Genomic DNA, 22,815 nt, shown 5'->3' with positions numbered 1-22,815 from the left:
TGAGCAGAGCTTCCTGTTAACTGAGCATTCACACGCACGCACACACTGCACTGTCACACACGTAGCAAGAGCAATGTCTTCCTGATTCTGTGACTTTCTCCCTATGAGGGACTGTAATCTGGAACTGTGTGCTAAAATAAGCTCTTTCTCCCTGACTTACTGCTGTATTTTATCACAGTAACTTGAAAAGAAAATAAGAAAAACCTGGAAAAAAAAGAAAAAAACCTGACATGCGGGAACATGGGTCTATCTGGAGAGCATGTGCTAGGTGAGACAGTCACCAAAAGGTAAAATTCTAGGAGTCCTGTATGATACACTTGTATGAAATATCTAACGTAAACAATCTGCTACAAACAGAGCCAGACAGTAGAAAGTACAAGGCTGTTGTTCAAACAGCATAAATCTTCAGTTTCATAAGATGGCTAAATCACAAAGCCAGGGCACATATTGTACCCACACTTAGCACTGTGTGGTGCACTTAAGCAAATCCTACACAGAACAAGGCTAAGCTGAATTTTCCCATCATCACAAAGTAATGAGGAAAAATGGAAGGAAACACGTAAATTTTGAGCTCCCAGCACACAACCATGCTTACACTACATTGCACTCTTCAGATAAAAGCCTCTTTTCCAACACAGGAAACCCCAGAACACAATCAAGAGCAGAATTGGAGTATAAGTTGTTAATTCCTTTCAGAGTCTTAGGAATCTTTAGGGCATTTGGAGACTCACTGCGTGGAATTTAAATGATGTCTGTAGTATTCTTCATAAAATGCCCATTGGGCCAGTTCACAAGGCAATCAGATAGATGTCTGCTCCTTAAGCGCATGCTGCTGGGCTGCACTTGGTAGTCTGTGTGGTACGTGGATCCATTCATCTCAACCGCTAACCTACGTGTGAATTATCTATAGGTAACTGAGGAAAGCTGGGAGAGGGAAGGGTGGTCCTCCCTAAGGAAGAGCACACCAATGGATTGCCCAGTGCCAAATGGTCAGCCCTCAACACATACACACAAATAACATGATATGGACTGAGATGGCTATATTTAGAAATACATACATACATAAATATATATATAATATACATACAGACATAAGACAACAATTAGTAAAAATGGGACCATAGATTTAAAGGAAGTGGGAAGGAGTCTATGGGAGGGTTTGAAGGGAAGACGGAAATGATATAATATAATCTCAGAAATATTGCAAAAAGATAAAAAGAGCTGTTTGTACTATTTCTTTATTGTCCTTTACAACAGTGTTATCTGTTCAATTTTTGAAACTTTTTTCTTTCTCCCTTTTCAGTCTTACTGGTAGCTTGCCAACTTTTTTCATCTTCATTTTTTTAATGGACTTTTATGTCATTGATTTTCTGTGTGATGGCCTGTGTTTTCCGCTTCATCGATTTCTTCCCTTGTCTTCATTATCTGCTTTCTTCTGTTGGCTGTGACTGCCTGGCACTGTAGGAGTGTGGCCATGTCCGTCACTAGCTGGGGAAGCAAAACCAACTGTGCTGGGTCATCTTACTCTTTTCTATCCTCCTTAGACTAAGGTTGACCTGAGACTCTTTCTCTTTTCTTAATGTGAGAATTTAAGGCCACAAATGGCTCTCTTGATGTGACTTTTGATTCAATCCCACATGTTTTTTAATGTGTATTTTCATTTTATTTCCATCAAATGTGCTTTTTAATTTTCCCTTTAAAGTTTCTCTTTGGCATTAGTGTGCGTGTGTGTTAATATCCATGTGTGGTGGTTTCATGTAATCTCCCCCTTGTGTCTTTCTTTTGTTGTTATTGCTGTTTTGAGGTTGTCTCTCTTATTAGCTAAGGATTGCCTCGATCTCCTTAGCAGCAATCCTCCTGCCTCAGACTCGGGAGCTGCTGGAGTTACAAGCTGCTGTTCTTACTTGCTCTGTCAGTTATTGCGAGATGTTGATGCTTCTGACTGAAATCGTAGATCTGCCTTTCAGCTCTTGCAGTGACCACTGAGAATCTTCTGGAATGCTTTGCAACTCGCCCGCTTGGCCTGCATTTTCTTCATGCGTCAATTCTTTTTATTATTGCCTAATGTCCCTTTCCGTCTCTGGTAGAATTCCTCACTTGGCATCCGGTGATCGAACACCAATACAGCTTTCCGTGCTTTATTTCAGCAAGGCTTTCATAAGGCGTGTATTTTCCAGGCCTTTGCTTTCAGCTTCTCATAAGGAGATAGTTGGATTCCTAAGTATCTACACTCAGCAAATCTCTTTATTGGTATGGAACTTTACTGAAATTTACAGTATTATTGATAGTAGTAAGGCCTGAGCCTGCTAGCTCATTTGTCTTGCTTTTTCTTGATGTTATTTCCTTTATCTGTATTACAAGGTTTAACTAGAGAATCTCCTAAAATGTATTTGATCACTTTTTGACAATTTCACACATGTACGTTAAACATTCAGACTCCTGTCTCCCACACACCCTCTCTTGTCCCCTCCCCCCATTCCCTTACATCCGCTAAGTTTCATTGTTATCTGTAAGGATGTGCCACGGCTTCCTTAGCAGGCACTCTGAAGGCTGTGTAAGCCATGACACAGACGGCAACTGGTTTGCATGTACTGCTGTTGCCCTTTCACCAGCTGAAGCGAATTACAGAAACTCTGCCTTCTTCATGTCCCTTTTTATTCCACTGGTAATTTTCCTTTACATTTATATTGCATTGTCAAACAACCCAGGTCTGTGATTTGTGCTTTCCTGGTCAAGCACTAGTCCTGTCTCCTCCTGTGCCTAAATTCCTCATTCCTCCCTCTCTTTAGAAAATTTCCTTTTTTTGTTTTGTTGTTTTGCTTTGTTTTTTTGGTTGTTGTTGTTGTTTTGTTTTTTGTTTGTTTGTTTGTTTTTAAGTCACGGTTTCTCTGTGTAACAGCCCTGGCTGTCCTGGACTCACTTTGTAGACCAGGCTGGCCTCGAACTCAGAGATCCGCCTGCCTCTGCCTCCTGAGTGTTGGGATTAAAGATGTGCACCACCACACCCCGGTAGAAAACTTTCTTGGGGCTAAAGACAGAACTCTGTAGTAGGAAGTACCTGCTGCTTTCCCCCCAAACCAGGACTCAGCTCGCTACAAGGGCTTCTTTTGGCCTCTGTGGGAATATGCATACATGTGCGCATACAGAATATGCACATAAGGAAAAAATACTTTGGAGAGATGTTGTTTCCGTGACTTGGGCTACCAAGTGTCTGACTGTACTGTGCGTTCCACTCTGCTTATTTTCCATGACATGTCCTCGGTTTTTTGTGAATATGTAAGAAAACACCATTTGCTGAACCTGTTCAACTTACTCTCTTAGAAGTTTGACCCCATTGTGTTTTGAGGAACAGGGCTTCGTGGCTTGAGATTCCTCACTTCTATTTCAGCCTCCTGACAGCTGGATTTGTACATGCTACAACAGCCAGTCTGAGAAAGTATTTTAGCAGTAGTGTTTGATTAAGGTGAGAATCACTTACTTTTTGTTCTATAAGGCCTAACACTATCAGCTGCAATTTCAAGAATTTAAAAAAAAAAGTGTGTATTCTGTTTGTCTACAAGTTGACCACCAACGAATAGTTTTAAAAATCAATCATTAAATTACTCCCTATAAATTGGCCTCACGTGCTAGCTTGTTTTGTTAGCTATTTTGATATGTAGTTATTTTTATAAAGATTAAATGAAAAATCAAATAATCCACTGTCTTGCTTAATAGTTTAACTTTTTCTGTGATTACTGGGTTCATTAATCTGTCCTATTTGAAATAATGAATCTCTTTTATAATATTAGATAAATATGTTTTAATACTTTAGTTTTTTAAAACCTGAAGCATTTTTTAACAATTTTTGCTCAATAAATCTATAAATGGTAACAAAAAGCTGAAATCACTCAGGAAAACAAGGGAGTGTTATCTATGTACCAGTTTCATTTTAAATAGTCTTTTTTAAAACAGCATTTGTTATAGTTGTAATTTAAACTTTCAAAACATATTTTAGTGTTTTGAAAATTGCTTTCTGGCTGACTTTCAGTTTAATATGTTAAAACAGAGACACAGCTAAAGCTTTTTTGTGTGTTTGGCTTGAGGACAATGAGCTGCTTAATAAAACTTTAAATTTTTTAATATACACAAGGGAAAAATAATGTTTTCTATGGTCTAGTGACTTTACCTTTAAATCATTAAAAATGAAAAAAAAATGGCTGGGCAGTGGTGGCATGAAGTGTGTATCCCAGCACTCAGGAGGCAGAGGCAGGAGGATCTCTGTGAGTTCGAGTCCAGTCTGGTCTACAAAGAGCTCCAGGGCAGCCGGGACTACAGAGACAAACTTAGTCTCCAAAAACCAAATAAAAATAAATAAGAGCAGGGCATGGTGGCGCACGCCTTTAATCCCAGCACTCGGGAGGCAGAGGCAGGCGGATCGCTGTGAGCTCGAAGCCAGCCTGGTCTACAAAGTGAGTCCAGGATGGCCAAGGCTACACAGAGAAACTGTCTCAAAAAACAAACAAACAAATAAATAAATAAATGGGGAAAGAAAGAAGGGAGGGAGGGAGGGAGACAGGAAGCTGGGCTACAGAAGGAGCAGACTGGGAGGAGTGCTCACTGTAGCTACAGAGAGCTAGAACTGAGTTCCAGAGCCCAGGCTGACAGCTCACAGCTGCCTGCAACTCCAGCTCCTATGCCCTCTCCTGGCCTCCACAGACCAGCAGAAACACAAACACACAAAAGGAATTAATCCTTCTTAAAGTGAAAATTTCGAATAATACATTACCCAATTGATAAAGTTCTAACCCACGGAGCACATTTTATTTGGCTTATTGTATATGAAATCTATATGCAACATGAGCATTTTTTTTTACAATGTTCCTGTGTTGACTTTGTTTTTTGTGCTATTTACAGAACATAGAAAGTGAGTGATGAGAATATAAACACACACGTAAAAAGCACAGCTACTTTAAATATATAATCAATGGTCCTTAACTTAAGTGAAAGTAAACATTTATGATCAAATATCTACTTTAAAAGGTAGAAAATATAAGCAGCTATTCTTTTGGCAATATTAAGTAGCATTACATTAATTATGTAATAGATCTAATATTTTTACGATTATCTTTGAAAACGGCTTAAAACATAAGACGCAGAAGACAAAAATAATACATAGATTTTAAAGAAGAATACTCTAAATGGGTTTCCATCCCTGCTTCCACTGAGGTGCAAAGGGAAAAGAAATGCAGGGTACAAATCATCCACAGGACTAAAAGCGCCTCCGTCCTTTCTATGTCCAGTTATTTCGCAGGCAGACTTTATAATAAAGGCATAATCTGCCACTCTCGATTCACTGGCTTGAAACAAAAACACAGCTACTACAGCACACAAGCCAGAAGATGTGCAAAGCCAAGGAACTGGCCAGACCATCCACACAGCAGCAAAGGCAGGACGGTCTTCACCAGCTTCTTCTGCATCCTGTACATCTGACCCCTGAGTGCCAGCAAACCTCAGGCACACCAAGATACTTAAAGTAATAAAGCTGAGTAAACGACGCCATTATAGGCACTCACCTTGCATTTACTGAGATCGGTGATTTCCCTGCATTACCTAAAATTGCCTATCTCCCTGAAAGTTAATTTCTGCCAATCGCTCCAGTTTGCTGCTGCGTGGTGACAGAACACCCACAGAGCAGCCAGCTCCTCCCACGGGCTAAATGGGAGACCAGAGGTCTTGCTTTGTGCAAGCCTCAGTGAAGTTATACATAGCCTCTCCTTCCCATTTTCAGTGTCTGGATAATAACTTTTATGGTCATTTTCACTACTTACAAATAAAACCAGGAAGAAAAAAAAAGTGGTAAGTGTTGATTCCCCAGCACGTGTGGGGACACAGGAACAGCAAAGAGTGGGTCCCTATGACTACGGTAAGATTATGATTTTGTGCTATAACTGACTACCTAAGAGAGTAAAAATTAAAAAAAAAAAAGGATAACTGATAACGGCCTTATTTTCCAGGACATATACAATTGGCAACCGCGAGCTGTTGAACAAGGTAGGTCAAGTCAGTGGAACCGAATGTGGATTTCAGTTCTGACCGGCCTGAGTGGCTTCTGAGCTTGAGTTTGCACATTGATAAACTGTTCTTGTGACAGGATCTGGACCTTTCACACATGCTCTACAGTGAGTGGGCGGGCGAGCGCTTAACATGTGCCTCACAGCATGTTCCAGTGAGTGGGCGGGCGAGCGCTTAGCATGTGCCTCACAGCATGTTCTACAGTGAGTGGGCGGGCGAGCGCTTAGCATGTGCCTCACAGCACGTTCTACAGTGAGTGGGCAGGCGAGCGCTTAGCATGTGCCACACAGCATGTTCTACAGTGAGTGGGCGGGCGAGCGCTTAGCATGTGCCTCACAGCACGTTCTACAGTGAGTGGGCAGGCGAGCGCTTAGCATGTGCCACACAGCATGTTCTACAGTGAGTGGGCGGGCGAGCGCTTAGCATGTGCCTCACAGCACGTTCTACAGTGAGTGGGCAGGCGAGCGCTTAGCATGTGCCACACAGCACGTTCTACAGTGAGTGGGCGGGCGAGCGCTTAGCATGTGCCTCACAGCATGTTCTACAGTGAGTGGGCGGGCGAGCGCTTAGCATGTGCCACACAGCATGTTCTACAGTGAGTGGGCGGGCGAGCGCTTAGCATGTACCACATGCAAATGTCACCTACTCGTACAAGACAGTGGGATGCATCGTTAATGAGGAACGTGATTGGTAAACAGAACTTGTCAGCAACTGTCTAGATTCAGAGCAAACAGAGAAATGACAGGGTTCTTTTTTTTTTTTCCTTTTGATCAGTGTATGCTTTTGATGATCAAATTTTAATAATAAACCTTTTTGTAACATGCTGCTGTTAATATTAAATTCTGAGATGTTCAAAGGCACAAAACTTCGGGAGATGGAACAGGTATTTTAGTGGAGTGAGCACAAAGGCCAGCTCTGAACTGTGCCATAAAAAGGAATATAATCACTAAAATCCTGTATAATTAAAGCCAATTTACATTATTAAATAAAAGGTAAAAATTAGGTTAATGTACACACTGACCATCGGACTTGAAGGGCAACAGGAATTAAAAACCCATCAGAGTAAGTGTGATGTACTGTGTACAATAGCTGAAGGACGTTTTTTTCTATCAATTTTCTTTTGCAATCCTCATTGTCACAAATAAAATTAGTTTACTAAAATTGATACATGATTCTTCATGCTACTCAAAACACATCTGACAACACCTGTAACATTCTCCCTGTAGTAAATACGGGGCGCAGAACTAAAAGCCAGAATCCAGAAAAGAGACCCACCACAGAGAAACAGGGAATACGTGAGCACGCGGCACGGAGCCTTAGCAGGCTGACGGCTACTCTTGAGTGTGTGGGGCGCGGGGAAGCCTGAGAGACAGTTTCTGGGCTCACTGTAGACACTGGAGGCAGATTGGAGACCGGGTGAAGTGCAGCGCTAAGAAAAGGCAAAGGTGAGCTGCATTAAGGTCTGGCCAGAAACCTGACACGTCTAACGAGGCGAGATCTTTGTGTTTAACAACACTTAGAAGCGCCGTGGAAAATGGGGAGCTGGGTGACAGGGCCATGGCGGAGAAACCTACAGCTGGTGAAGGTGAGGGGCACAGGCACTGAGGGGGACAGGCACTGAGGGGGACAGGCACTGAGGGGGGACAGGCACTGAGAGGGCCAGTGAAGGGGCAAGAAGGTCAAAGGAACAGGGGCTCCCAGCCAAGGACGCAAAGAGGAAAAGATGGTAACAATCCCAGGTGTGAACTTGAAGGAGTAGCTAGCTAGGGAAAGAGCAGATTACAAAGGGGAAATGTACTTTAGTGTAAACTGGATGTAAGATTATCCGTAAATTTTATGGCATTATTAAACGTAATTATTATGTTGAAAACCGCATCAACTGGAAAGATTAATAGAATTTCCCAGGTGTCTAAACTCAGGGCAGCTCTCCTGCTTTGGCCTTTTGTTGTTTGCACTCAGTTTACAATCGCTCCTTAGACAACCCATTTATCATCCCAGAGAAGCTAGTTAATGCAAACATTCCATCTTAATCTAGCCGTAATGGAATAACTTTTCCAGAAGTGCTCCAGAGAGACTCTGAAAGGCTAAAATCCAACTTAAAATATTTGAGAACTTTTCTGCTTAAAGTTCCTGAGGTAACTTATCTTTGTTAAGAGAATAAATAGCACATTAAGTATTTCAGATTATTTTACCTCTGGGTAGCTTTTTTTTTTTTAATGAAACCTAGTTTAACGTAGTTAGCTAGTGGTGGCAAAGTCAATGGATGAATCCTGCAAGAAAAGTCACTCCTTTGGGTTTTGGATGTATCCGGTCAGTTACACCGTTGGGTTGGACTTAACTCTCTGAATTCGAAAGATCACCAAGATGACCTTACCAAATTAAGCATGAATTAAGGCAAAACAAATGTGTGGTTAAATGAGATTAAAGAATATAAATCTACCACCAAGAGGAGCACTCTGGCTCAATAAAATCCACAAGTGCAGTTAAAATGTCCTCTTAGAAAATAACTGAATCTTGTTTCACCAACAAAACAGTAAGCAGCTGCCATGACGGTTTTCTATATATTATTCTTGCTAGTAAATGCCGGTAAGCATCAGACACCGTGTTACATAATTTTCCTACCAGAAATCTGACACTTTTCTTCGCTAACACACAAGGCATACACTTCGATGGCGTCCATTGTGGATTCTTTTTACCTAGCCTCTAATCTCTCAATCACTAAGAACCATGGTTTTTTGGGTGTTTTGTTTTGTTTTGTTTTGTTTTGTTTTGTTTTGTTTTAACTACCGTCCCAGGTTGGTCCCTCTTTGCTTCTCACTCTCCTTAGCCCTGTTCCTCTGGAGCAGGTGCCACAAAACCCCGGCAGCACAAGGCGCACCCAACCTCCTATCCCAGGCACGGACTTTTTATTTCATTCAAAGCCACTGAAAACTTTCCACACCCATTCAAAGTTGAGCTGATTTGGTTCTAGTGAGTTTATAAAACATCTCCATCATGTCTTTGAAGTTGAGTCTAAGGCGTTTGCAGCAACATTAAAAAAAAAAAAGTACACAAGTACTCCTGACTATAAGTCAAAGGGTTACTAATGGAAAGCACACAAAATGCTTTTTTTTTTTTTTAAGCGTTAAGCCAGCTATGGTACCAGAAACCAGATGGCAAGGAACAGAATGCAGAATCCATGAAGCACAAAGGCACAGGGATAGCAGTGCTGGGCGCTGGCCACCTGGATCTGCACTCTGACACATACATACCAAGAAGACCGAGGAAGTCCAAGCCCTGTGTCGAAGAACATGGAAAATGTCCTACTTAAGACCAAAAAGCACTCCGGCTTAGAGTTGGAAAATCGGTAACAAGTGTGAGAAGCCACAAAGCTCTGGGCCTGTGCTGCCTATGGGGCAGCACACCATTGTTTATGGATCGGAAGTGTATCTTGTCAGTGTAGAGTCTGCAGAGTAGCCACTATTATCAAAAGAACAGCTTCTATCTCCTAGAGAAAAGGCATTCGATACTGCAGAAGGGTGCATGTCACGTGAAAGCTGCTATAAGCATTTCTATAAGTAATTAGTTTCTATAGGTAATAAGGCACGACTGGGGAAAGCGCTTTTAAGACAACTGTCAAAAGATTTCTCTTTAACAAATTCTTTGGTAATGAAGAGATCTTTATACTGATATTTATTTGTGGATTATTAACCTATTTTGTTGGTGTCTCTTCTTTGCCCCTGATCTCCCAGGCCAGGGTAGCATTTATTATCTAGGTGGCAGCCCACAGAACACATCTGAAGCAATTTTCCTTGCTTTAATGAAAAACAATTACAAAATGAAAATACATCTTTAGGCAAGAGATGGCCTATATTGTTTATAAAACTACTGCTGTGCACGTTGAGGGTGGCTTTCTTTTAAAAAATCTAAAATTCATATGTTCTTAAAAGAAAGTCGGGACAGAAATTCTTTGTACATACTCCCAAGGCGAAATGTTCCCTTTTGTATTCACTGTTCCGCAGATTCCTGAGTTAAGGAGAGAAAAGAATGAAACGGTTACTGTCATGTTATCCTATAAAAACTTACTATCATTTTGGCAGAGCAGATAAGTGTTGGAAATTGATCTCCTGGCAAAGCAGGTTCCAACACTGATGAACTAAGACAATTACAAATCAATCAGGGAAGTTAGCTGTGATGGACGAATTTATCGCATTGACTATATGGAAACCTATGGGAATAAAATCGAATACCAAAAGTATGAGATAAGATTTTAGGGGCTGGAGAGATGGCTCAGTGGTTAAGAGCGCCACCTGCTCTTCCAGAGGTCCTGAGGTCAATTCCCAGCAACCACATGGTGGCTCACAACCATCTAATGTAATCTGATACCCGCTTCTGCAGATAAAGCACTCATATGCAATAAATAAAATAAATAAATCTTTTTTAAAAAAGAATTTAAAAATTACATGAAACCTTTAAAAGAAGCCCAAGGAAACAAGACATATATATTTATATAAATAAAAAGAGACCATGAAATGAAGGTGGGTACAGTGCTATGGCCTGTAATCCCAGCACTCAGGAGGCTGAGACGGGAAAACACGTATTGTCCAGCAGAAAAGGATACTGTTATTTTTTTATAAGTCCGTATTTTCTACTATTATATTCAAGTACACAGTGAACTGGGTCTTTTATGAATCTTACAAAAAAAGGATAATGTTTAATAGCCGAGTATATTGAATTTCACATTTTACTATAATTTAGAAGTAACTTACATTTTTTCTATGCCTGGGGACATTGTTTTCTATACCGTTGCTATCATCTGATTTCCTGTGTCAAAAACAAAAAGGAAACGCCAGATGTTCACAATGCGTAAAATCAACTCAATGCAGTACGTGCTCCCATATTTGAATGTAAGCTCTAAGATGTCAGTGTAGACTGATTTTATTCTTCCCAACAGTGTGATTTTCTTTATGCCGTTGCTTAGGGCATAAAGGCGTGGGAACAAAGATCGCTTGGTCTACACAGAGAGGGACCCGATTCTTCCCAAGCGAGTGTAGGGCCCAGGGACAAGTATGTAACTAACTGACATTGCTCTGAAATGTGCAGATTAACAATCAGGAGCGTTGCCAGTTTGTGTGTGGTAGATGCCACAATGTGATGGCTGTTGCACTACACTACAAGCTGCACGTGGCCTCTTGCCTCAGAACCAGACTGTGAGGGCGAGCTTGAGGTTTGTAAGCATGACTACAGGAGAAAACCACTGAGCACAGTGGATACCAGTGGAGACGCTGTGGGCAGGCTTATGCTCACAGAGCTGTTACGATCGCCCGGTGGAGCTAGCCACCCAACCATGGATGTCCCAGCTGGAGTGTAGACATCCCGACTGGTGGGAGAATGAACCAATTAAAGGAGTTTAGTCCTTGTTGAGTTCCTTGAGAGAAGTCACTGCATTTGATATTATATATTTATTTTTTAAATCATTCTTTCACCAAGAAACCAAAACACATACTAAAAACACCTAAAGGGTGTATGTCAAATATATCAAATGTATAACATATGAAAAATTTTTGTGAAAAAAAAAAGTTTCTAACTAAATTAACTAGAGTACCAAAAATGAACCATAGCAAGGGTTTATCTAAATGAGCGTAAAATACCCTTGTTAGTTGATGGCTAAAAGTAAGGCATTTTCAAGTGATGGCTGCGATGTAATAAAAAAAAAAAGGAAAACATAATGTGTGTTATTCCAATTTAAAATAAAAAGAAAGTCCTTTTTTGTATATTGGAAATTGAATCGTGTTGGCATTGCTTTTAAGATGTTTGAGGGGAGCATTAAGTGGGGTAAGCTATGGAATAGAAATTAAAGTACACAGAACTAGTAATCCATTCTGCAGTGGATTCTTCCCACTTCGCCTGGAAGCACACGTCTTGGTTCATTTTACCTACTATATATGAACTGAGTCAAAATGTCTCACTGAATATTGCTATGAGTTTGCAAAGCACGACACCCCGAATCCCTCTTGCTCTTTCATGTGACCCAGGCTCACAGGCCATGGCCCTCAGGGCTGCTAGGAAAACAACTTCCAGCATCACCTCATTGGTAACAGACGGGTGGCCTCCCTCTCATGGGCCCCTCTTGGCTGTCTTAGTCGGCTCTCTACTCTTGCTTCACAGCCACTGGCTGTTCCTCAGATTTCACTCCCTGACTTGGGCACCTTAATTCTCTAATGTTTAGAGGACCAAGGCCACCCAGGCCAAAGCAAAGCAGATCCCTGGCCATTTTATTCCCAGCTAACCTCACATTCTACTCTTAAGAGAGCTGTAAGAGAACAAAACCGGAATCTTCTCCAAGGTAAATCTTGTAACATCCTAGGCCAGTGACTTTCAATGTGACAGAACCAGAGCTATTGGAAGATGATTTCAGAGAATCCAGATGCCTAGTCCCAACCTACATGCTTCTGGATCTTGAGGATCTAATGAGGCCAGAGCATTGGTTGGTTGGTTTGTTTTTCTTCACATAGATGTTTCGTCTGCATTTATGTGTATACCACTGTTGCACACAAGCTCCGGAAGGCCTTCTGAAACTGTTGTTATAGAATGTTGTGAGCTGCCATGTAGGTGACAAGAACTGAACCTACGTCCTCTTGAAGAGCATCAAGTGCTCTTAGCCACTAAGCATCTCTCTAGCCTCAAGAACTTTGCGTTCTCTCTTTTTTTTTTTTTAAGGTTTTATTTATTATGTACGCAGTATTTGCCTGCAGATCAGAAGAGGGCACCAGATCTCATGCTAGATGGTTGTGAGCCACCATGTGGTTGCTGAGAATTGAACTCATGACCTCTGGAAGAGCAACTAGTGCTCTTAACCTCTCAGCCAACTCTCCAGCCCAAACCTTGTGTTCTTAAGGTTTTCATCAGTGATCGAAATTACAACCAAGGTAAAGAGTCAATACTCATTTCTGGTTACTTCACACAAAAGTCTGTCCTAACCATTTACACACATACATTATTACATATTCAACAGATGTACATAGCCACAGCATGATGAACACATGCTGCACAATGAACACATTTTGCAGAGACAAAAAAACAGTAGCACAGAACAGTAAGTGATGGGAGTGTAGTGTGTGGACTTTGGGTACCAAACTTCGTCATCACACAGATGTGTACAGATGTGTACAGAAAACAGCATATTCTTGTGGTTTTCCTTATGCCTAGCTGCAAACATTTCATGTAACTTCATGTTTATCAGCTTGTTATCCAAGTGCAAAGAATAATAGATACTTACAATTGTTCTATTTGTTCGAATTCTTTCCCATCATCTGTATGACAACAAACAGAAAAGAAATGACGACTTAGCATGCCGTGGTGCTATTTTCACACGTTCAATTCAACCTGCTCCCTAACAACACTTTTCCACGGAAAAGAGAGACGCTCCCCCGCCAGTAGCTGTGCCTCCCTCTGCTCCCTCCTAACAGAATGACTGACAGACTTTACCTGAATCTCTGATAAAAAAAAAAAACTGTTGAGAACCTGGGGATTTTTTTTTCCCCTCACAATTATGATGCCATTAAAGATTTTTTAGCCGGGCGTGATAGAGCACGCCTTTAATCCCCAGCACTCAGGAGGCAGAGGCAGGCGGATCTCTGTGAGTTCGAGGCCAGCCTGGCCTACAAAGTGAGTCCAGGACAGCCAAGGCTACACAGAGACACTCTGTCTTGAAAAGTAAACAAAAAGACACTCACACCATGCATCTGTTTTTTTTTTCCATGAGCACTGGAGATGTCAACACAGGTTCTTACCCCTGTTCAACCAATGCTTTGACCCACTGAGCCGCCTCCCCAGCCCTTCCCCACAGCTTACAAGCGCCTATAATGTGTTAAGAAGTAAGAAATCTTACCCGGGTCGTTCTTTTTCTTTTTTGTGTACACTTCACAAAGCAGAATGATGGCCACTAGGAGAATGACCTCAGCGATTATCGCCAAAAATGGCTTGAGGGGCACCATGAAGCTCAGCACGACCAGCTCCATCTGTTCGTCACTCTCCCCTAACTGGAAGGCCGCGCGGCACCAATAGGCTCCTCCGTCTTCCTCCAGAAGATGCTTTATCCTGAGCTTTGTCTGGTTAGCATGGGATTCACTTATAATGTACTTATCGTCCATGTGAACATCAATAGGAACCTAATGCAAGGGAACATTAACATCCTCACAAAGAGAGACATTTCCCACGTGATCCAAATTCTGAACAAAGCTGAGAGACAGTTGCCAACAAAACCACTTACTGGAAAGGGGCATATTAAAATGTATGAGACGTTATGTAAAACAGACCTCTAAAGGCATAGCAGGCGGCTGCTTATTCTAGCAGGAAACAGGGAAAAAAAATTCTATTCAACTGTCGGAATGTAGCCCTGAATATCTGAGCCTACGTTTGTGTGTGTGTGTGTGTGTGTGTGTGTGTGTGTGTGTGTGTGTGTGTGTGTAGGTCATCATTAGTAAATAGTAGGTGAAAATTCAAGACAGAATATTTCCAGTCATCTTGGGTTTTCACTCTCAGATATGACTCTCCATAAACAGAGAGGCACAAAAGGGACCGATATACCTCTAAATATTTTATTCTGGCCATTCCTCTGAGGGTAGATCACTGACCTAATAACAGACCTAAAAATAGACCTGGAGTTGAAATCTCCCAGGCATCTCAGTTGATGAACGGTAGGTAGGACCTTCAGTGGTCAGTTCTCTGCGGTGTCTCGGACCCTGTTCCTTCCTCCCGTAACCCAGTTTCTTTCTCTCCCAGGTAGAACTGGCTTCTGAGATCTGCCGGGTTTTCCTCGGGCTCACAAAGTCATACTTGGAAGCCGTTATACTTAATCTATTTAAATTAAATTTTATTCTCAGGACATTTGGTGCTTTTACCGCTCTGTCCCTCGACTGCGGGGGTTCAATAAATCCTAATCTGCATACAGATGTTCTCAAGAGGTTATCCAAGGAAGAATTCTCTGCAAATGTAGTTGCGGGGGCGGGAGGGGGGGCAGGGCGGCGGGGGGGGGGGGGGGGGGGAGAGCACTGTGTGTGATCCATGACCCATTTCTTTGTACATAGGAAGGTGGGGAGCACAGCCTGGGATGTCGGTGACAAAAACTGCCGTATGGATCCAGAGGCCAGAAATCAAAGGACTGAATTTGAAAGAACTTCAGATCTAATTCTGATACAGACCCCGACTTACATTTTGAAATGGTGCTTGGTGTAAAACGTTGAGCCGGCAGCCCTTCTCTGCCCCTGCAGCACAGCTGGTTATGACCAAGCTCAACGCCACAGGAAGAGGATAATGATTCATACGGCAGACCCAAAAAGGCACAAGGATGCAGAAAAGGACTTGTACAGCTTCTGAGGATGTTGACGTGGGCTCCAGTTTACCCGCTATTATGCACGCATGCACTATTTAGACTACCTTTTCCAAATACCTCAGCTGGTATCTCTTTTTACAATTTATGCTTTCAAACGTGTTTGCAGCTATCTGTCCTAATCATCAGTAAGACCGAAGGCAGAGGATTCGTTGTTTAAGCTGACTCCTGTATGACTGAGTGCTATCCTCATAAAACATTAAAGCAGTATTACCACAGAACTGGACCCGCCTTTTTCCCCAGGCCCTCCACAGTGTCAACTTTCTGTCTGGGCAAATTTAATACCTCATTGAAGGATCTGTTCGGTTTCATGTGTTCCATATAGAATGTCAGCTTCTCTTCAATAGGAGTTTACTTTGAATAATCATTAGCATGACAGCAAAATATGGGCAGCCCTAGAGTACCGAGTTTCTAGCCCTTTGAGGCTGTCTGGGAGGGGACAGGAAGCCAGCAAGAATTTGTTCAATGGATCCTCTTGTTTTCATCACATCAGCTCGATGAAGTCAACTGTCTTAGACATACAAGCCTTGAAATGCAGTCCTGCACTCCTTTCCAATGTCTGAAATGGCCCCCCAAAGGGCCAATGACACAACCAACACTAAGACCTAAGTTTCAGTGACCAAATTTCCATTCATTTTTATTTCAAGTGGTGACACTACAATACATCCTGTGTCAGATATATCAGGGGACAAGCTGGAAGAGGAGACCCGGAAGTTGTTTTCTGTTTCCCTAGAAACTGGCAAGAAGTGAGGCTTTTGTGATAAAATCATTTCTAACTTAGTCAACTAAAAATGTTTTGGTTTTTGGCTCATTATATTGTCTGGGATACCATCAAACACTCTGCACATGGGCCTGAAAACATAGTGATGACCTTGCTTCACCTTCCCACAGGTCTGGGTTACAGGGCATATGCCCCTACACCAGGCAAAAGTGTTTAACTTTGTTTTGTAGCAGAGCCTTGCTCTATGCAGCTTTGGCTAGCCTGGTTTTACATGGCACCATTTCTTTGGTCCAGGCTCAACATGTGATGATCCTCCTGTCTTAAGTGTCCTTGTTACTGGGATTATAGACACACACCACCATGCCCATCCTGAAAATGAACAGTGGTTTTCTTTCAAAGAATTTAAGTGAACTGTAAAACCTAAAAATAATAATAATATGTATGAGCTAGTCAAACACTAAGAAGTAATCCATACAAAATGTCATATGCAGAGAATATCCAAAGACAGCCCCATTTATCACTGTGCTGTCTTGGTAATTACATGTTAAAACAGAAATGTTAGTTTTCCTAAGAATTTTGTGTCAGCTGCAATCTTATTTATAAGATAAAAAGGGTTTTGTTGTTTTGTTTTGTTGACATCAGAGAAAAAAGGATCTTTTATGTTTGCACGTGTCTATACGTGTCTAAGTGGGTGCATAAGCACATCTATGTGGTGTGTATGTGGAGGCCACTGGTAAGTACCAAGGGCCTTTCTCAATTGCTGTCCACTTTGCTACTGAGGGGAAGGCTCTCCCTGAGCCTGTGCAGCAAGCAGGGGTTTCCCTGTCTCCTCCCTCCCTCATACTTGGATTACCGTGATGCCCCTCTTCTGACATGGGTACAGGGGATCCAAATTCTCTCTGGTCCTTGTGCTTAAAATGGCAAGCACGTCGACCATCCTAACCCCAGGAAACGCGATCTTACCTGGACACTTCCATTACTTATGTACCACGTCCAATTTAAAGGAAGGCAATCCTGACATTCACACTTCAGCACGGTAGAATCTCCCACATAAGTGATCAATGGCTTGTTTTTTCCATGAACTTTGGGTACTGAGGAAAAAAAAAATTAATGTGTATTACTGGAACTGTTTAAGTAAAAGAAATGTACTGTATTTAAGGACATTTCCTTCCCTCCATTTTCTTACTAAAACATTGTTTTCTCCATGCAGTTTTGATTGTAAGTAAAATGAAGCCAACCTGTAGCCTTTGGGAGACCACCAGCTGTAGTGCTAACAGCAGCAGTTGGCTAACTCCAATAGAACTGTAGGCTATGTGCAGCTGGAATAAAAGCCCCTACTAACAAAAATGATAACCGTTTGCAACAAACTATCAAATGCTTGAGCTAAAACAGAAGCTTGCTGTTTTCAAGGCTGTTCTTTCTTCCCACGGAAGCACTGCTTCAATGCTTTACCTTTAACAGGGTGAGTAAAAAGGCAACATCTTCAGGCTAAAAAAAAATATTCTTAATTGATGCATATTTTTTTTTAAGCCAGCAGAGTCAGAGAAAATGATAACACACAGGAACAAAGGGACAACTGAGGGGAAACGAGGATGTGGCTCCAGGGAGAGGGCTTGCCTAGTGTACAGCTCCACTGCATCCCAGCACTGTCAAGCCGGACACGAAACAAAAGCTTAAGAAGTAAATGAGACTTAGAAATATTTACGTTATCATGTTAAAAGGACATAGACTAATGTTAATGATGGCAAATGTCTTAACTCAGGAACGTTTGAAGCACATACAATTAGTAACAATGTTAAGGAAAACACAATCAAGAAAAAAATAAGTAACACTTAAAGAAGGGAAACAATTCCCTTAAAGAAACTCTAACATATAGACACAAGCTTTCCACAAAAAAGCAGGATGTGAAACTCAGCCTCATCATTTGCACTGTGTAGATGGAGTATAAAGGTTACCTTCGTAGATTTTATTTTTTTTCTAATTGTAACATTTAAAAATTTTTTTTACTTTCCGTTTATGAGGATAAACAGCAAGAAAACAATACAGATAAAACTACAATGTCTAAATGTCATATTGCGGTGTTAAAATTTATAGATAATTTTAACTTGCAGTGCAGAGATTAGAAAGATTCTCAACTGCTACAGCCAAGTCTCTAGATCAAATATGCTACCCAAGGGTTTTGAATTTTCTGTTTACATAACCGAGCATTAGCCTGTTGCATGAATTGTAAAGATGGGAAGGGGGTGGAAACGGGTAACAACTGAAAAAGAAGTTACGACATTGGTAACCAGACAAGATGGGCTCTGTCCCTAGCTGAGTAATGCACCAGGGGCAGAGGCAAAGCCTTCTGTTTCTCACTGCTTAAAATGAACCCAAATTATTGGTTTTGATACAAGTATACATATTATCCTTGTCCTCCCCTCGTGGGCTGCCTGCTGATCAGCGGCATGTTATGAGGGCCTGTCAATAGTAAAGAGGCACGAAAGGTGAAGGGCCCCACCTGCGAAGACAGAAGCGTTTCAACAGTCAACTAATGACAAGCAGGATGTTCTCTGAATCAGTGGCTGGGATGGTTTGGAAAAGAAGGGTCTTCCAAAGTCTCTGGCATGTGAATACATGGTTCTCAGTTGGTGACAGTCTGGGAGGCTTAGGGTGTGGCCTTGCTAACGGCAGTATGTCACTGGAGAGCTTTAAGACTTACAACCTTTGAGCTTGCTTTTCCTGCTTCCTGCCTGAGGACGAAGATGTGAGCCCTTAGCTTGTGCTCCAGCGACCCCGCCTGCTGCTCACCTCCCCCGCTTCCTTGTCATGACCTCATCCTAAACCTTTGGACATGGGACATGGGGCATCAGCCCAAATAAACTCTTTCCTACCTAAGTTGCCTTGGGCATGGTGTTTCATTACAGTGACAGAAAGTAACTAAGATACTGGTTCCTGACCACAGAAAACAGGTTTCGATTCAACTAAATGGTCTACAGTTTTACAGAGACCAAAGGTGTGAACCACCCATTAGGCACTACATGGAAGTAAGCCCTGCATGACAGTACTACAGGGCACGATTAGAGGTGAGTCTATTTAACCAGACTAAGGTGCTTGGATTCTGATTGTCCACCCCAGAAGAAAATGGTAGGCTGGCCCTAATGGTAGAGCTTAGCGCGCCTTTCCCTAACTCACACGCACACACCTTTCTGACACCTGCTAAGCCGTAGATCCTAATGACTATCTTCAAAGGTCAGGTGTGCGTAAGTGTGGGAAGGGGTCAGCTCTCTTATAACAATGTGATGAAGATACGATTTAGGGCCAGGAAATAAATACATGACGTATGTGACCGCTGTGATACACACAGGGATCTCATGAGCAGGACATCATACTCCTCCAGTTTGTTGTAAAGGGCTGAACAAGAGCTCATCAAATGGAGAGTGCATGGTACATGATAACTATCACAGAGTTCCAGCTTTTATTGGGGTTACGCCCTGATATGGCTCCCTTATCATACTTCCCTAAAATTAGCGGCTGTGCCCTGTATATGTGGTGAAAAGAGCAAGTGCCATGCCGTGCGGCTTTTAGGCCGGCCAGCCTTCCGAGCCAGAGGGGAGACAAGCTCGCCGGGAGACAGACAGAGAACTGCGCAGATGGCTGAAGTCAGCCAGGAACAGAGAGGGCGTTAAACTGAGTCGTCTCCCTGTGAGCCACGAAGACCACCTGGAAAAGGAGCCGACAACGAGAGACGAGCAAAGAAGATTGAAGCGGAAAGGAGAAGAGCGAGGGAGCATTAGCTCCAGACCCCGGCGAGCGCCCTGGTCCACCCAGATATCACACAGGAGCCAATTCCTCACGGGAGCCATGTGACACACCCTACTACTGTTGGGGCCACCTGGCCAAGTGCGGAGAAGACTCTGCGCGCTTGCTGCAGTTCAACAGATAAGGTGACTATTGAAGGCAGGATGGCGAGCGAGGCCCTTACCAGTAACAAGAAACGCGACTGGTTAAAAAGATCAAAGCAATCTTCCCTCTGGACCTCTGAAGCATGCGTGGGCGGGAAGGATATATGAAGTAACCATGCCACACATTACAAAGCTTAAGAGTAAACAGGAAACAACCCCCTTGCAGCCGTGGTGGCGCACGCTTTCAATCCCAGCACTCGAGAGGCGGAGGCAGGCGGATAGCTCTGAGTTCGAGGCCAGCCTGGTCTACAACGAGCGTCCAGGACAGCCAAGGCTACACAGGGAAACTCTGTCTCGAAAAACCAAAACCAACCAACCAAAAAAACAACAGCAACAACAACAACATCTGGTTTTATAATGAGAAATTACAGGGGAAAGTGCAGGCAGTAATTTGATAAACCCAAAAACTAAAAACTTAAGAAAACAATTTCAATCTAAATGAATTTAAATGAAAATGAGTACGGTGAAGAGACACCATCTCTCATACCATTTCTCACACCTGCCCCCAAGCTGGCTGCTCCTACATGCTTAGTCCAACATCCGCGGTCTCCAGCTACCACCTCAGAACTCGTGTAAATCCAGAGGCCTCCAAAATGGAGGAAACTAACCCAATGAGAAAACGAGAAGCAATTCCCAGATCCAAGGGGAAAAAATAGACCATCTGTCTTGGTACTAATATAACAAGTACATTTTAAGTTGTTAGGAAAAGGAAACGACCAAATGTGAGAACATTAAAGGCTCCATTAAACGGAACCCCAGAATGTTCTATTCTGATTTGTTTTTCTTACGGCAGGGTCAATTTCTTCACTAAAATTTGATGGTGGGAGCCGCCTAAGACCGGGCTGGGCTGCCGACTGCGGTCTCTTCTGTTAAGACTCTCCACGGATTCCTTTCTTTCCTTCAGCTCTCCTGTTTCTAGCCACAGTTCGGAACTGACAATACTTGCTCATATAACACAGCACACTGGCTGGTCTGTTTCCTAGAAGTGGGGATTTAGAGACATAAATTATGCCCCCTGTTCCCTGCCCCCAACCAGATGAAAGCACTTTCCTCTCCATCGTCACAAACCTTATGCTGAGTTCAGGCTGTAGAGAGCAGATTAATCTACTTTGATCAAAGTTAGTACACCCTAGCTGCCCACGCTGTCAAGTCTTCCCACGATTTGCTACAATACAAGCACGGCTTGTGTTCCTGGCTGGCCAGCAATCACGTGGCTTGGCTCCCTTTCTAGGCGTGTTTCCCTATCTGTGTGGTTTTGTCATGGGGAGGAGAGGCTGGAAAGCGGGGAGCTGAGCCTTTCCCAGATACCCTGACAAGGCACCCTCGCCCTCCCAGCTGCACACAAACCTCCTCAGTAGGCTCCTTGGCAGAGTATTCAGAATTTGGTGAGGTGCTCGCTTTAACCGGTGTGAGGTACGGTGCCGCCACAATGTTGGAGGGCTGATGGTTCACTCCAGGGTGGAGAGGGCTCCCCATTATTTTGGAAGAGGTGTCCATATCTCAGGCATGGATCAGAACTTGGCCATCCTTTTCTGAAGCCATGATGTCCCCTCCAAATGTAAAATGGAATTGCGCCACATCTCTCAAGGCGCAAGTGGAAAAGCAGAAAGGGCACTGCTTTTTTTTTTTTTTTTTTTTTTTGAGACAGGGTTTGGCTGTCCCGGACTCGCTTTGTAGACCAGGCTGGCCTCGAACTCACATTGATCTGCCTGTGTCTGCCTCCCAAGTGCTGGTATTAATGGCATGTGCCACCACGCCCAGCTAGAAAGGGTACTGTTAAAGCCCATGGCAGGCTCACCATTAAGTTAGCACTGTTTCTATAAGGCAGATTCTCAAGCCAAGCACGAGTCCAGGCCACAGTTCCTGCTCTCCTGGGCTCTTAATCTTCTAGACACAAACTTGGCCCGTGTGTGAGTTAGGGTTTCCGTGGCTGTGATAAAATACCATGACCAAAGGCAACTCGGGGAAGAAAGGGTTTTATTTCAGCTTACAAGTGTGCAGTCCAAATAAGTGCCATCGGGTGGTGATGCAGAGACAAGAGCAGTTGAGACGATGAAAACAGAAGTCCCTATCTCTTACCCTCCACTCTGTCTCTGAGTCTCGACTATCTCTTAGGCAAAAGGGCCGGAGATCTAGCAGAGATTTAGAGCTTTTTCTTCTTTCTTGGTTTTGGGGGTTTGTTTGGCTGTTTGGTTTTTTTTGAGACAGAATTTCTCTGTGTAGCCTTAGCTGTCCTGGATTCCTTTGTAGACAAGGCCAGCCTTGAAATCACAGAGATCTGCCTGCCTCTGCCTCCCAGAGTGCTGGGATTGAATGTGTGCACCACCATCCCTGGCTAACAAGCCTTTTCTAAAGCTGCCCAGCTTCCTACAAAGTCTTCCCTGCTCGGCATGACTACCAACAACAGTAGGGAACTGGTATATATATACACACATACATAATGATATTATATAATATATATTATATAAATATACATATATTTATATAATCTGAGATGGGAGCTCACTGGGCTAGCCCTAGCTGCCCTTGGCTAGCTTGAAGAGACCCACCTGCCTCTGCCTCCAGAGTACTTAGAGGTATGAAGCTACCACTTATGACGTAGATTTTTTTTTTTTAACTATACTGGGGATCCGTTTGTTCTGGGCCACTACGCATGTCTACAAACATGTACTGATACAAGGACAGAATGACAGCTCTCTAATGCACCATCTTAGTGTTTGAACAAAGTG

The 22,815-nt window shown here is 42.8% G+C and overlaps 1 protein-coding gene across 3 annotated transcripts in view; it reads right to left on the bottom strand.

Moving 5' to 3' along the window:
• Window positions 1-22,815, bottom strand: part of EMB (embigin) — an 84,379-nt gene that overhangs the window by 29,320 nt on the left and 32,244 nt on the right. The window contains exons 5-11 of one of the 3 annotated variants that reach the window (XR_014783123.1): window positions 17,106-17,233; window positions 13,922-14,201; window positions 13,310-13,343; window positions 10,800-10,854; window positions 10,011-10,056; window positions 9,303-9,327; window positions 4,774-7,480 (exon numbers count right to left, since the gene is read on the bottom strand). Coding sequence is in view for 2 of the 3 variants with exons in the window: in XM_084801392.1 (XP_084657518.1) it covers window positions 10,039-10,056; window positions 10,800-10,854; window positions 13,310-13,343; window positions 13,922-14,201; window positions 17,106-17,233 (515 nt within the window). In the remaining variant the exon portion in view is untranslated. Of the gene's footprint in view, window positions 1-4,773; window positions 7,481-9,302; window positions 9,328-9,832; window positions 10,057-10,799; window positions 10,855-13,309; window positions 13,344-13,921; window positions 14,202-17,105; window positions 17,234-22,815 lie in introns of those variants that run through there. The other 2 variants (XM_084801392.1, XM_084801391.1) reach the window with 2 other exon arrangements.

Source organism: Acomys minous (assembly GCF_964271855.1).
Source record: "Acomys minous genome assembly, chromosome: 11".
In the NCBI taxonomy this organism is placed as follows: domain Eukaryota; kingdom Metazoa; phylum Chordata; class Mammalia; order Rodentia; family Muridae; genus Acomys; species Acomys minous.
This window is presented reverse-complemented; position numbering and strand designations above follow the sequence as displayed.